Source organism: Epinephelus lanceolatus, chromosome 2 (assembly GCF_041903045.1).
Source record: "Epinephelus lanceolatus isolate andai-2023 chromosome 2, ASM4190304v1, whole genome shotgun sequence".
NCBI lineage: Eukaryota > Metazoa > Chordata > Actinopteri > Perciformes > Serranidae > Epinephelus > Epinephelus lanceolatus.
The window spans coordinates 11679394-11693621 of record NC_135735.1 but is presented as its reverse complement, the minus strand read 5'-3'; the positions used below and the strand labels follow the sequence as shown (position 1 = coordinate 11693621).

The following is a 14228-nucleotide window of genomic DNA, read 5'->3' as shown; positions in this document are numbered from 1 at the left end:
CACCCAGCCTCTTGTCATCTGGAGTGAATCATCTCAGCTCTGTTCTGCAGAGCAATCAGTGAAGTCTTCCCCCTCGTGGCTGCTGAGATGACAAACTGTGTAATGTATGTTGATATGTTTGCAGGATATGAAACCTGGGGGTGTTTTAAACAAGAAGAATTTATGGGAGAGTTTTGGTGACACATCTCCTGGAAGAGAAGGGAAGGTACGGATTCACACACTAAATTCTGCTGATCGATATGTATATCAAAGTGTGGTCCTCATCCAGATGCACTCATTGAGCCCAAATATTGCCAAATAAGACCCCAAGATTCTTCACATTTAAATTCACATTTTGGATGATTAAATCAGTTTTTCCATGTGAATAACCAAAACAAGTTCACACAGCCAGTTTCTGAAGCATGGTGGATTTGATGTCTTCCAGTCTTTTAAAATGAGTTTTTTATCTAGCACCATGCCCATCAAAAGAGCTGTCTGCATGTATGATGGAAGTGTTAAATAGTCTTTTGAACAACCAGAAAGAGCCAAGTCCCTGTCAGGAGAGAGCGACCTATGATAAACCCCAGAAAAAAAAGGAATTCTTTACCACAATGAATAGATTAGTGGACAGCTCCAGAATGAGTGAAAAAGTGTACCATCGTTTGACTTGCATTTGTCACAGACTGTTTGTCTCGTTTCATGAATTTAATTCCAGGAGAGCTCAACTGGAAAAAGATATAAGTTTGTGGTGACGGGTCACGGCAAATACGAGAAGGTCTCTGTGGACAGCGACTGCAGTGAGGATGCAAACTGTCAGTCAGGTGAGACAGATTACAGTTTATCATTCATCCTCCTTTTTAATAATTTGTTTTAAATTGTTGTTTATTGTGATTATTATTATAAGTTACTGATTTACTAATTCATTAATATTAATATATTAATATTATATTAAAATGTGCCTTATCTTCTCAGAGACTTAGTGATACTGATTCTGGTTAAGTTCTGCTGTTAAAATCCTCGTTTTAACTTTACTTGAAATTGAAAAACTGGTGTGAAGTTTAAGTTTATTCATATAAAATCATATAAAAAGAAGTTAAGTATTTCTGACTGACATTGGATTTGTATGGGATTTGTTAAAAATATATAGAAGAACACAAACATTATCCTTTAAAAAAGATTTCTCAGCTGTGATGTGTCACTTCCTCAATCTGCAGTGTAACTATCTCTGTTGGGACTTGCTATCTCTATAGTTTAAGTGCCAATCAAAGCATTGACATTAAAAAAAGAAGCACGAGACAAGATTTTCTCAGTCAACTTTATGCCTTTTCAGAATCACACAATAAACAAAAACATGTTTTAGCTTAACAATCAGTGTAATAAACGGGGCTGTGGTCAGCTCACAGGGACAAAGTCCCCCTCACCTAAAAGAAATTCCACATCATGCTGGTCACCTTGTGGAAAACAACAATTTTAAAAACTCTACAGAGATAAAAAGCGTCAAAATAACAACAACATGCTAATATCTGCTACTGCAGCACCAAAATCCTCCAAAGCTGTGAAACATCACACCTTTCATCTAATATCTGTCCCCCTTCCAGCTATCACTCAGTTTTCAGTTAGTCTGTCTTCCTACAGCAGGCCTCATCGTCGTCATCATCATCGTCATCGTCATCATCATCGTCATCGTCATCATCATCATCATCATCATTATAATCATCTTTATCAATTATTGATATCCTATTTTACATCCTAGACACAGTCTTAACTCAGTACTAATGCTATCTAAGTCCTGGACGATTCATCACAAGGCAGGAAATAACAATCTACCAACAGAGTCACTAGGTTAACCTGATGCACTGGCTGGAAATATTTTCATCGTATCATCTGTGTTGGATGGAAACCATAGATCTCCAACTTTTTGTAACTGAGGAACAGCCTCATTCAGTACATATATACACACAACTTTATGTATTTCACTGAAACTGAAAAACAGAGTTTCCACACAACACTGGTGATATGGTGAAACTGGAATTTAATCTTGGGTTGTATTAGGGCTGGGCAATGTATGATGGGGTGGTCTCATGATACCACAAGGCAATATCGTCTCCCAAAGTAATTTTTTGAAACACTAGAGAATTCAGTCGCATTCATGTGTAGTCTAATGGAAACAACACTTAGAGCTTAAAGCCATGCTAACAGCTCTGTGAGGCAGTGCTGAGGAACACCGATGCTTTTAGCTACATGCTTACATCAGCATTCTCACTGTGACAATGCTAACATGCTGTTTAGCAGGTATGAAGTTTACTATGGTCACCATCTCAAGGCCTGGACACACCAAACCAACATCGGAGAACTAGTGCAGATGAGGGCCAAAGAGTTGCACCTGAACACACCATAAAGACTACAAACAACAGCCAACTAGTATGAACGTTCTGTGCCTGTGTGAGAAGAAATAACTCCCCACACCAGCAGGCAGCAATAGCCTGTATTATTAAAAAAGGGAAACCAGACGACCGACAGGAGGGATTCAAGATGCTAGTTAGCCAGCTAGCACATTAACAACACAACCTGATGCTGAGAGAACAAATATTTACCATGCACAGTAACACAAACAATTAAGAACTGTTTCTGCTAAAAAGCTCAATGGCTTAAAAAAATAACTTTGTCCTGATGGTGGCATAAGGATATTGGCAATCCACTGAATAGTTGTTGAAATATTCCAGTCAAGACAAAAGTGTTCAATATAATTTTTCCATATTGCCCAGCCACAAGATCTACCAGCCTTTGTGGTTGTAGTTTCTTGCCCTGATCGAAAGCCCAGACATCCATCCCTTCATTTCCATCCATACTTGACTTGCAGAAACCTAAATCTGTTCTGACTGGACCTTCATGCTTCATCTGTCTTTGTTTCCCTTCTTTCAAAATCCATCTGCCCTGTTGTTCCAGGAATGTAAAAGCCCTATTTATTACAGTGATAACAAACTGCCTACCAGCGGTGTGCACTAAAAGCCTTTCATTATTTAGAAAAATAGAAAAAGATAGAGCGTGACAAATGAAACAACCTTTTCTCTATCAAAATATATCTACAGTGCATGCATTCAACACTACAACTAGGTCATCATCAAATTAAAAAAATCTAATCAACTATTCTTGCGTAGTATGATTTTTTTTTCTTTAAATCATATTTTTCTCAAGTCACAGCTTTATTTGATTTATTAAAAGTGCAAAGATACCACACCTGTATTAACCCTGTGTTATTGATTTTTACCTTTAAAAGCTATAAACATATTGACCAACCTATACATACTAAATAACCAGAACTGATGAAAACATCAGAAATATATATGTTAATTTGACATGGGGATGAATTTCGTTTTTGTGAAACTTTACTCTCCCAGTTTAAGTTCTAGCTCCAGTATTTGCTCAAGTAGATGATGACTGAGCAGGAATCCATTACACTTTTATACACTTTTTATATCATTTTTCCCATTTAAGAATAATTCCCCTTAATTTATAAAATTGATTTAATTATTAAATTAAGTAATTGTGCAAATGGTTTTATGTCAATTCTCTCTCAAGTTTCTTCTTATGATTCCTTCGCTAAGGCTCCCCCACCTATCTGAGATCATCTTTCTACTTTCACTTATCATTTATCAGTCTCAAACACTTTCGCATCAGTTCAAGTATCCGCATCTGTATCTGTTGGTTTCCTTGAACCAAATCCTCTTGCTTTCCTGTTAAAGTCCTTACGTTCTTCGTCCTGGGATCTGCGTTTTATCAGCCCTTTTTCAAACACTGCTGCTATTTTCGAGAGCGGCTTCTCTGCTGCCTCTTTAAGCTTCCTGGCATCAAAGCGAGGGCTGTACAACAAAATCGGCAGGCGATTGACGAAAGAAGGAACTTCTGCTTGGTTGTCTTTAGGTTCCTTTTTCTTGTCTGAATCTTTCTTGCTGGCATTGATCTGTTGCATGATTTTCTCTTTGGTAGAGAACATTTGAAAGAGGAGGGCGTCCCACATCTTCAGTGCCTTGGGACTTCCATTGTTGTTAACCACCTCCTGATTGGCGCTTTGTTCTGCTGCCGACTTATCATCACCACCTTGATCTGTCTTCTTGTTACTGCCACTGGAGTCAACCTGAGATTTGGCCTCTGGTTCTGGAAACTGGGGTTCCTCTGGCTCAACGACCATATGCTTCTTGAGCCGTGTCCATCCGCTGAGCTTACCCTTAAGGCCTTTTGGCTTCTGGGCTGCTTTGGGCTCAATGGGTGAAGGGGATGTATCTGCTGTAACGGTCCTCTTGTCAGCAGTTGAAGATGCAGTTGATGTCGCTGACTTCGTGGAGGGTTCGACTGCTGGGGCTTCCTTCAACGCAGCTGTAGTTTTGGTCCTCAGAACGTCCTTGTCTTTGAGTCCAGTGTTTTGCTGAGATGGCGGTGACGTTCCTCTGTTTGGGGATGGAGCTTTGACTGAGACTGAGGCCTGAGGCAGAGAGGCAGGAGTGGCAGAGTCAATCAAAGCGGTTTTAACTATGGACGGTTTCATGACAGTATCTGTTGCTGGCTTTGCAGGGGATATGTTCTCTACTGGTAGCGCTGTGGGAGGCTGAACATTACCGGTGTGCGAGCTACTCTGGACCGGATCGGGGTGAGACTTTGACGAATCTGTTTTTACAACTGAGGGTTTCCTTTCTAAAGTAGCAGAGGAAGGTCTTGATTTTACCTGCTTAGTGGGAGGCTGAACCTTTAGAGTGGGTTTACTATCTAAAATAGGATCAGTAGATTGGATGGGAGTGCTAGTTCCAGTGTTCAGTGAGGAGAGTTTCCCTTCCTTACTGACATTTGTTGCTTGGTTTGTGTTTATATTGTTCATTTGGGAATGTTCTTTTACCTCAGCACTGTTAGTCAGGACTGAAGCCTCCTTCGTTGTGGGTGGTTTAATGTCTGGTTTTGAAATTGTCTCTGTGATTGACTTAGCAGAGGGCTGAACAGTACCAACAGGTGTATTATTTCGTAGAGGTATAATGGGAGGGTTTATCTGGTCTTTCATAATGACTGGCAACGGTTTTGTTTCTGTAGTATGGTTTAAAGAGATGGGAGTTTGATAGGACTGGGGCAAAATTGGAGTATAGGCTGAAATAGGTGTGTTACACACTCTTGGCTCGGGTAGAGGGGAGGCTCTTGTTGTGCTCCAAGGTTTAGTTACTCTAGAAGGGCTGAAAGTTGCTTTTGCATCTCTGGTAGCTTCAGCAAGGGGGTGAATATTTGTAGTAGCATAGTTATCAATGTGTGAGACGGTTTGAGTATTTACAATAGTTTCAGTAGATTTCTTGGTTTCCATGACAGATTGTCTAAACTGTTTCTCTCCAGTCTGAGAGCTCACAGAGGTTTGAATATTATCTCCAGACCTGATTTGACTTGCAACTGTGTGCTTTTCTACACTTATACTAGATATGTTAGCCACTACATAACCAGAGGAAGAGGAAATTGATGGTTCAGTCTTAGATATTAAAGCATTTTTAGTTTTTGTCAGAGGACTTGCTAAAGATTTATTGACTTGAGCTGGCTGGATGTAAGGGGACTGTTCTTTTACAGTGGTTTTAGTATTAACTGGTGCAGATGTCTCAGGTGATCTTTGCTCTGCAAGAAGACCGGCAATCTGTTTACCATCTGCTTTTGAGTTTGTGTAGATTCTTGTTTCAGCAACAGAGCCAGAAACAGGTGCTGCATTGATGCCTGGCTTTGTTGCAGTTCGACTCTCAGGTCTGTCTGATATAAGCTGAGGGCTTTTTGGTGTGACGTGCCTTATGGTTGGGCTGGACGGTACAGTAGTTTTGTCAGCCTGCACAGTATTAAAAGATGATTTAGCACTTGCTGCTGGGTCAGTAATAATAGGCAAAATAGCTTCTGTATGAAGCTCGTTAGGGACTTTGGTTTCAATGGTAGGAATATTGTTAACATTGCTGCCCAAACTGGATTTTTTAGCCTGAGCACTTCCTACAACAGGTCTGCTGCGCTGAATAGGCTCTACACCTCCTGGTTGTCCAGTTGGAACCAAGTCTGTCGAAGACTTGCTGACTGGTAGCAATCCTGCGGGTGGTTTGTTGGACAGTTTGGTGTCACTGCTTGGGGTGTTCAGTACTGTGTTTCCTTGTGAAAGATTGGAAGCTGGTCTCATTTCAGTCTCACCTTTTGTTTGAATGTTTTCTGTTTTAACGGGTAAACTGGGAAGATGCTCTGTTGGTGTTTTCCCAGTCAATAAACCTATTATTCCATTGGTGGGTTGTGGATACAATTTTGTGTCTACTGTTGAGTCACTGACTCTGTTAATGTCATAATTAGTGGGGAGTTTAGGTCCTGTATTAACTTGAGTGGACAGTATTGCGTCTGCAGCAGGGGTGAGACTGGTTCCACGTGTCTGTATGGCCTCTACTATAGTTCTGCTTGACTTTGTGTGGAAGCTTACTTTTTGAACAATTTTATCTTGGCTACTGGATAATATGCTACTCTGTGTGTTGAAAGGTATATTTTCACTAGGGTCGGTTAGCTTTGGGGGCTCTTTTGTGGGCACATTGGAGGTCATAATTGAAGGGGATTTGATGCCTGAAATGTTGGGTGATTTGGTAGCTTTGACAGAAAGGTCAGGTAGTTTGGTGTCTATGGTAGTACCCACTAAGTTAGTATTAACAGTAGGCGTACTTGGTACAATTGGTGCTTGAGAGAATCTCAAAGAGAGACCTTCTCCAGGGAAATGGATATTGTTTCCTATTGTTTGACTATTGTTGTGAATTTTAGTTTCTGTGCTGAGCTGTTGTGTGTTTTTTGTGCTTTGGGCAGCTGCGGATACCGTGCTTGTACCATACTGTGCAGAGCATACAGATGCTGTGACAGGTTCATGTTGCAAAATGGATCCTATGTTAGCGATAATTGGTTCTTTAGCGAATAAATTTGAGACTTGGGGCTCAGTGTTTATTTTGTCAAGGATACGGTCTGTGTTTGCAGCCACAGAAGGCAAAATGTTCCCCAGGTTTGTTTTATTGGGTAGAGTTACCTCCCTGCTCACTTTTATTTGCTGGCTCACCTCTTCCCTTTCCTTGTGTAAAACAGCTTCAGTAGCTACTTTACTGGGCACTGGTGTTTCTGAAATCAGTCTGGTGGCTTGTTGTATTCCTAAGTTGAACGCACCATTTATGATCGCACTCCCTGAGAATTTGGGTTCTGACTCTGTGGCAACCAGGTTTTTATGGTCAAATAGGTCTTTAACAGGTTTGGCAGTGACGGGGGCACTGAAACCATTGGCTGTTGATGGACTGACTCCACCAGCAGTTTGATAAGACTGGACCAGAGCTGTCTCTACTTGTCCTGACTGTTGTTTTGCGTTTCTGACTTTGGATTCTCCTTTTGTAGGTGTTTTCTCAAGATTACCACCTTTCTCTGCAACATCTATCCCTTTTCCACTATGCTTTGTTTCTGCATTTGAATCTACTTTCACTAAGGGTAAGGAAGAACTCGACAGATCATTGCTATCAATAAGACATGGAGTCGTATTTAGCACTGCGTCTATAGAAAATACTGCCGCTCTTTGTGTGGGTACCTCACCTGCTTTAAGCATTGGTATTGGAGCCTCAGAGTATGAGGCTTTTGGTGTGGATGGATCACTTGTAGATTGTTGAATTGATTTCTGTGCCAAGCCAAGGGGAAGCTCAGGTTTTATTGTGTCCACGCTAGATGTTTTAAGTGACTGTATTCCAATACTTTGAGCTTCAGACTGACTTTCCTCAAATGCCTCTTTGCCATGTGTGACGATCCGTTCAGCTGGAAGCTCAGAAACCTGCATAGAAGACGGAAGATCTTGATTTCCATTGAGTTGTTTTGTTGCATCAGACTTTGAGATGTGTGATCCATCTACATCGACATCTGACTGTGTTTTGTTTGAAGAGGTTTCATTAACCCTGGGGGGTTCAGGGCTGTGATGTGATGCAATAGTCCTGATCCCACCGTAGGCAGCATACTCAGTTGGAGTAAGCCCATAATATGTTGATCGTGATTTGGGCTTTGAGGTCCCTAATGACATTTGACTCTCCAGTAGTGACGACAAAGACTTTCTTGCATCAACCACTGGAGGACGATAAGGGGACATTAGTGGACTTGGACTTGGTCGAGCTTGCACTGAAGTCACTGGCATGGAGTTAAGATTTGAAGTCTTTGGTGCAGTGGAGAATGATGGAACCTTTGGCAAAGGTGAAGCTTCACTTTCAGAAACTTGGTCTTTTATTAGTTGTGGGGTGACTGGTTCTATTAGTGTTGGTTTGACCACAGCAGAGTCAGGTGAAGTCATACTTGATGCTAAGTTCTCTATGGGGTACAGCTCAGTATTGGCAAAGCTTAGATTTATTGCACTCCTTTGTGTATTTTGGATCTCTATGTCTTTGTAATTGCTGGATTGTTTGATTGAAGTAATGTGGTTATTATCAGTCTGCTTCAGTTCTTCTGTGGCAGCTGGAGGTTTACTCATGGCGCTAGTTTGAATCACTGGTTTGTGTCTTGGAGGCTCGTTGGGAACTGCAGGATCTTGGAGACTTTTGGAAGAGTTGAAAGCAGCAAATAAAAGTGGGTTAGGTTTGGAAATTTCAATAAAGGGTGTGGATACTCGAGCTGGTGTACAAGAGGGAGTCTTAGGTCTTCCGCATGGGGTCTTGGACACATTAAGTTTCTGATCAGTTTTCAGCACTGTTACAGCTGTTTTCTTTCTGTATATGTCAGACAACAATGCTTCCTGGTAGGCTGGGTTTATTGCTGAGAGGTCCTGGATAGAAGGAGGTTTAGAGATTTCATAAAATGTTGCCTTTGATGTGTAAATCCTGCTTTGTAGGGTGTCAGGCCTTATCTCTTTCACTGCTTCAACAAGTGATATTTTTGAGGCGGTGATCTCAGGGGACGTTTGGCTTGGAACAAAATTGCCATTACTGATAGGTCTGGCAGTCCAAGATGCAGTCTGGCTCTGAGGGTTGTCCTTTAAACTGCCGTTTGTCTCCCTCTGGCTGGGAATAAAAGGTTGTGTCTGAGTGTTTGAAACTGATAGCAGCGCTGGAAGAGGAGGTAGGTCTGCAACCTGAGAAAGTGCCAGGCCTGGGCCACAGTTTGGGGCGGCTGGGGATAGGGTCAGGCTGTGAGTTGATATTTTAGTGCTGGCGTTCGACACACCAACTGGAGGGATTGTTGTGACTGACCCATGGGAATTTGGTGTCATGTTTGAATTGATCGTAAAAGGAAGAGGTGGTGCTGGAACTTGCTCAGGTGATGATGGGGGTGGTGAAGCCGAAGGTGGCATCATGGAAGGAGTCACGTCATCAAATAAAAAAGAGGAGCACTCATACAGCGGAGCCACCTGCTCATCAGAAGTCTTGATCTGATTTACGTAGGACTGAGGGGGGAAGCTGCCAGTTTGGGAAGGGGGGTTGCTCCGAGGATGAGGGAATGCAGATGCAGAGTGATTGTAAAGGGAGTCAAACGGGAAACCGGACACTGATGGGTCTGCAACATAGACTGAATCGGGTGTTTTTGGTGGGCTGGACTGGTCACTGTGCTCGAGGTCTGTGCTTGCTTCATTGACAGGCGACAAACAGGAGCGAAAGGGGACGGGCGTCTGAGAGAGGCTGCCTTTTTTCTTGGCTCTTTTCTTCTTGAGTTTCTGAAGCCTCGCGTTGTCTTTGCCTGGTTTTGGCAGTAAGGGCGGAGGATACTGCTGGGAAAGGTCAGGCTCCAGCCCATTAGTGTAACCAGCTTCCATCAGCATTTTCAGACTCCTGCAAGACAGACGGACACATCGGTTTTTGTATCTTAAGCCAAAAATCTACTTGTATAATAACAGCAAAGTAGAAGCAAAGAACTCAAATTAGTCATCAAAAAAAAAAAAATCATTAAAAGTTGGTTTTATCATATTTGCTTGATAACAAAACAAATGCTTCTAACATCATTTGTAGTCAATACTAATAATGAGTCAAAGTTTCCCATAAAAAGCAGAGCCACGCTCAACCTAAAGGAGGACGTTACACATCACATTGCTGTTTTGGCATTTGGTTTTATGGCTTTGAAAATAGATTATTAAGACATCAGCAGAAATTTGATGAAATGCAGTTTGCATGGTGTGATGTCCTCAGTCACTAAGCAGTTGGAAATGTTTAAGAGTTTTAAAGACAATGAAAAGCGCTGCTCTGTCTTTGTGTTGATCACATACAGGTGCTGTTTGAATACTTCAGGTGTACGGTGCTCATTCCATATTGTGAAGGGGTCTTTGCGTTGGTGTAATATGGTCTCATTAAAAATATAAAATGCAAGCTTCTTAAAAAATAATCCAAGGCACACTGTAGTGGCCACTGCTGACAATGACCCTGATGGAGACCTGTGTTGGTGAAAATGCGTTGGTCATTTTAAATATATACTGCCATGTAAAATAAAGGCATTTTAATTTTGCATAGTTTTAATTTTACAGTTTGCCTTGGATTGTTTTTGAAGGAGATTTGCATTTTTTATTTTACTGAGACCACATTCCAGCCGTGCAAACACCCTTCACAAGACGTTAGAACTCTGTTCCAATACAGAGTCAGACCAGAAAGTACATTTTTAATGCCAGACATTTCAGCAGCTGGCCAAATAATCACTGAGGGTCTTGTTGCTTGTGACTTGTTGACTGACTATTCCTACTACTTCACCTTCTTCTTACACATTTCAGTCAGCATTGCAGTGTAGCGTAAGCTTTTCAAACAATCTAAAATATTCCACATTATTCATACATTAATAGTATTAATAGTATTCAACATTTAAAGCGAGCATTGCAGTGTAGCATCAGCTTTTTAAAAAACCTTGACATATTCCACAGTACTGGTCTCATTCAACTATTCATCGACATTTATGCACATTAAAGCAAGCATTGCAGTGTAGTGCAAGCTTTTCAAACAACCTTCAAATATTCCTCATTATTCATACACGCATGGCAGCTTTTCAAGGGAGCACTGCAGTATAGCGTCAGCTATTCAGCTTGAGCATTCACACCTGCAATTTCATCAGAAATTGCATTCTCTACTTGTTGTTATTAGTTATGGCTATAATAGAAATTTGATTTAGGAATTTAATTGTGTGTACGTGATGGAAATACATATTCATAATAAGTTGTTTTCCTTTCTTTTCAGCTGGACAGTTCTATGAAGATTTGTGAAACATGCTGGACATTAAATTTTGGATTCTGAAAAAAAAATATCTTTCTACAACTTCAACATTTTCTGTACTTTAAGCTTCAGGCAGGAAATGTCCTTTAATCCTGTTGTAATGACAAATTTCTTGTTGACATTTTGGTTATTATTTTACAAAAGGTAGTGAAGCAAATAGTCTTTTGTTCTGTTTATACTTGGCAGGTATTCATTGTATCCTGTGAATAATAATCTCAGCTGTGGTAAATCTTTTAATACGATGAAATAACTTCAATTAAACACATTCCTGATGTTTGGTTTCTCAGTGCTTTAGCTGTTAGAGAGTTTTGTTTTTGTTTGTTGTTTACCGTGAAGGCGAGCTCACTGTCTTCCACCGTGTCCTTGGTTTAGTGTATTCAGCTGCTTCCCAACTGCACTGATTTAACCCGTGCTAATAGCTCCGAGACAAGTCTGCAGCTGGCTTTGGAAAACTATGAGCTCTCATGACAACGGGCTCATTAGCAGGTTTCAAAATTCTTAATTGGGTCCTGAAGATGCTGCATGGCTACAAGAAGCGTCACTCTTGGAAATAGAAAGGCACGTAAAGCTGTTGCTTATAGCGAGGCTGCTTTGAAATGATGACAAACTACTTATGAAAATAGTCTGTCAAGGAGACTGTCAGATTTAAAAATGACCTCTGGAGGAAATAAAAGTAAACCCAAAGGGAGATGACTGACACATACAGGAGGGTGAGCAGGTTCAGGCAGAGAGGAGGGGTGGCAGCATTTAGCTACTGTTCATATGCAAAGAAACTTAAAACGTGAGAAGCAGTAAACCAGATCCAAATTCCTGGGACATTAGCATTACAAGCTAACAATAAGACAAAGGTCAAAGGTCAGAAGCATAATTAGCTGACCATAAATGTGACATGCACCCAGGATCATATAAGACAAACATGTTAAGTTTTCCAGTCTGAACTGGACATATTGTATGAAAACTAACACAATATCTCAAACCATCATTAACATTTAAATGTGACTGACATTTTACAAGGGGCATTTGTCCACTATGTAATAAACTTTTACGTAGTTGTCTCGAGGCGCGACATGAGCTAAATTGTTCCCTTTCTGTCTGAATATTGGAGTGGCGCTTTGGGGTGACACTAGAAAAGGTCCACGGTCTAATTTTAGCCCGAGGGAAATAAGAGCAAACATCCTGACACCCAGCACCTGCTGCCTGCTGTCCTGTACTCACACAAACAGCCTCAGTCCGCTGGAAATCAATCTGCGCCCAAATCCTCCCAGAGCTGCGCTGACTGTGAGCTTAGCTTCGTGTTTCGGGGCGATGATTATCATAAATTTTTATATATGTCATGCTATCATCAGTTTGGTCTGAGAGAAGCAGTGGAATTATATCCAACGGAATATTTTCTGCAAGTCTGAAAATCTCTGTTTGAATATCTAAAGTGACTGCAGCATAGAAATACCTCCTGTGAGATGTCCTGAAATTTAAACACTCTTAGATGTTTGACTGGTTTTGAGCAAATGTTAAACACAAATCCTTGTTGTCAAAGCGACTCCTGCAGTCGCAGTGACAAGGAGGGCAGCTGACACATGAGAAGTCCCCCTTTTAAGGCTCTGGGGTTGGATATCTGGGAGGCTTCCACTTCAGCAGCTCAAAAGAGGAAAGTATAAGATTAGCTTTGTGATAAAACTGTGCCATGACCTCAATCTATCTAGCTTTAAAGAGCGCAATATGAAACAAAATGGAGGACAAGCTCTTAATTAATCATTAAGCTGTTAACCTGTGAATCTGAGCAACACTTACCTGAGGTGGAACTAGGTGTTGCTCGTGTTGTGCTGGACAGCCTGCAAACCAAACAGTCAGTGTAAGAAGGGAGCTACAAGGACAATTCATTCATTTACAATTAATATTAAATAAACAGGCCAAGAATAAAAAAAAGGTATAATCAATGTGCTGGTGTGCAGGATTTGTTAATCACTGACTCATGCTTACATGTATCTGTCATGGCACCAAACTGTGCAGAAACATTCAACATGGTAAACACTGCTCTGCAAGCTCTGCCTCTCAATGTCTGATATGCATCATGCGTTTAAGATTTCAGATCGTGCACGTGCCTCTATCAAATCCTATGCAGCATTTGCAGGTTAGCGCCAGGCCGACAGGTCAGGACCACTCTGCTGTACCACCAGCTTGTCAATCAACAGACACTGAGTTTGACTGGTTTACCTTGGGCGAGCGGCTGTTGGGACAAACTGCTCTCTGCTCTGTTAATCCCGGCTCAGAGTGCCACAGGGCCACTCATCCTGAAGTGAACTGAAGCCTTAGGGAGCGAGCCACCGTGCCCGTGGCCACTCCAAAAATAAAACTGTTGCCTTCAGTGTGTGTTGCAGGGGCAGATGGGGGGTTTCCAGGCCACCTGAGATGGCTGAGGTGCAGCCCCTACAGGCAGTCGGCAGACACCTCCACCTGAAGGAAGGTGGTTGTTTTTGTCGGCTCAGCAGACCAGTGGGAAGAAATCCAGTACACAGTCACAACATGAGCCTGTGACTGACATCAACAAGGCTGAGTTCAGAGTTTTTTTTAACCCAGCCTTTATCAAAGCGTTGTTTACCAATACAACCTCAATGTCACCTTCAGTTCACGTTAGCTTAATGAGGCATTCAAAGGCTGCGTTAAAGCTCAATTTACAAGGTTTGACCAACTTTATTTTTTGTTTCCTGATAGATCTAACAGAAACCTTTATTTAGGTAGACTCACAAGTCAGTCTTTAGACGTTTTGCTTAACTAAAGACTGATGACTTTCTCCCTGATTTTGTGTTTAGATGGGTGGATACAATTTCAGAGTTTAAAAAAAACTCCCTACGTTGCAGAACCAATAGTAAATCTGCAGGGCAGTCCTTCGGTGGCTCGCTGAACTCTTGTGCTTGTAAACATAGTCCCACTAGAAACACATGTAGCGGTACAAAATGGCTCAGCCGTGCTTGCAGAAAACGCCGTCAAAGTTCAGTGGATGTTTGTTGTGTTTGCAGCGACACATTCTCG

General features: G+C 41.5%; 2 protein-coding genes across 4 annotated transcripts in view; one reads left to right on the top strand and one right to left on the bottom strand.

Moving 5' to 3' along the window:
• LOC117253260 (uncharacterized) overlaps positions 1-11475 on the top strand; it is a 36043-nt gene extending 24568 nt beyond the window's left edge. For both annotated transcript variants that reach the window (XM_033620640.2, XM_033620641.2), the window contains exons 13-15: positions 125-205; positions 695-800; positions 11166-11475. In XM_033620640.2, the coding sequence (XP_033476531.2) occupies positions 125-205; positions 695-800; positions 11166-11191 (213 nt within the window). In that variant the 3' untranslated portion in view covers positions 11192-11475. The remainder of the gene's footprint in view (positions 1-124; positions 206-694; positions 801-11165) is intronic.
• Positions 1281-13570, bottom strand: LOC117253236 (uncharacterized). 2 transcript variants are annotated; one of them, XM_033620639.2, is made up of 4 exons: positions 13413-13570; positions 12990-13030; positions 7576-9782; positions 1281-4459 (listed from the first exon to the last, which is right to left on the bottom strand). In XM_033620639.2, exons 3-4 carry the CDS (start codon positions 9770-9772, stop codon positions 4281-4283), a joined length of 2376 nt encoding a protein of 791 aa, XP_033476530.2. In that variant the 5' UTR covers positions 9773-9782; positions 12990-13030; positions 13413-13570; the 3' UTR covers positions 1281-4280. The 2 variants fall into 2 exon arrangements, with proteins under 2 accessions (XP_033476530.2, XP_033476529.2); XM_033620638.2 differs by having other exon boundaries at positions 1281-9782; positions 13413-13554.
• Between the last annotated feature and the right edge of the window lie 658 nt (positions 13571-14228).

Coding starts and splice junctions, on each gene's coding strand:
- LOC117253236 (XM_033620638.2), bottom strand. CDS start 9,772: ATGCTGATGGAAGCTGGTTACACTAATGGGCTGGAGCCTGACCTTTCC.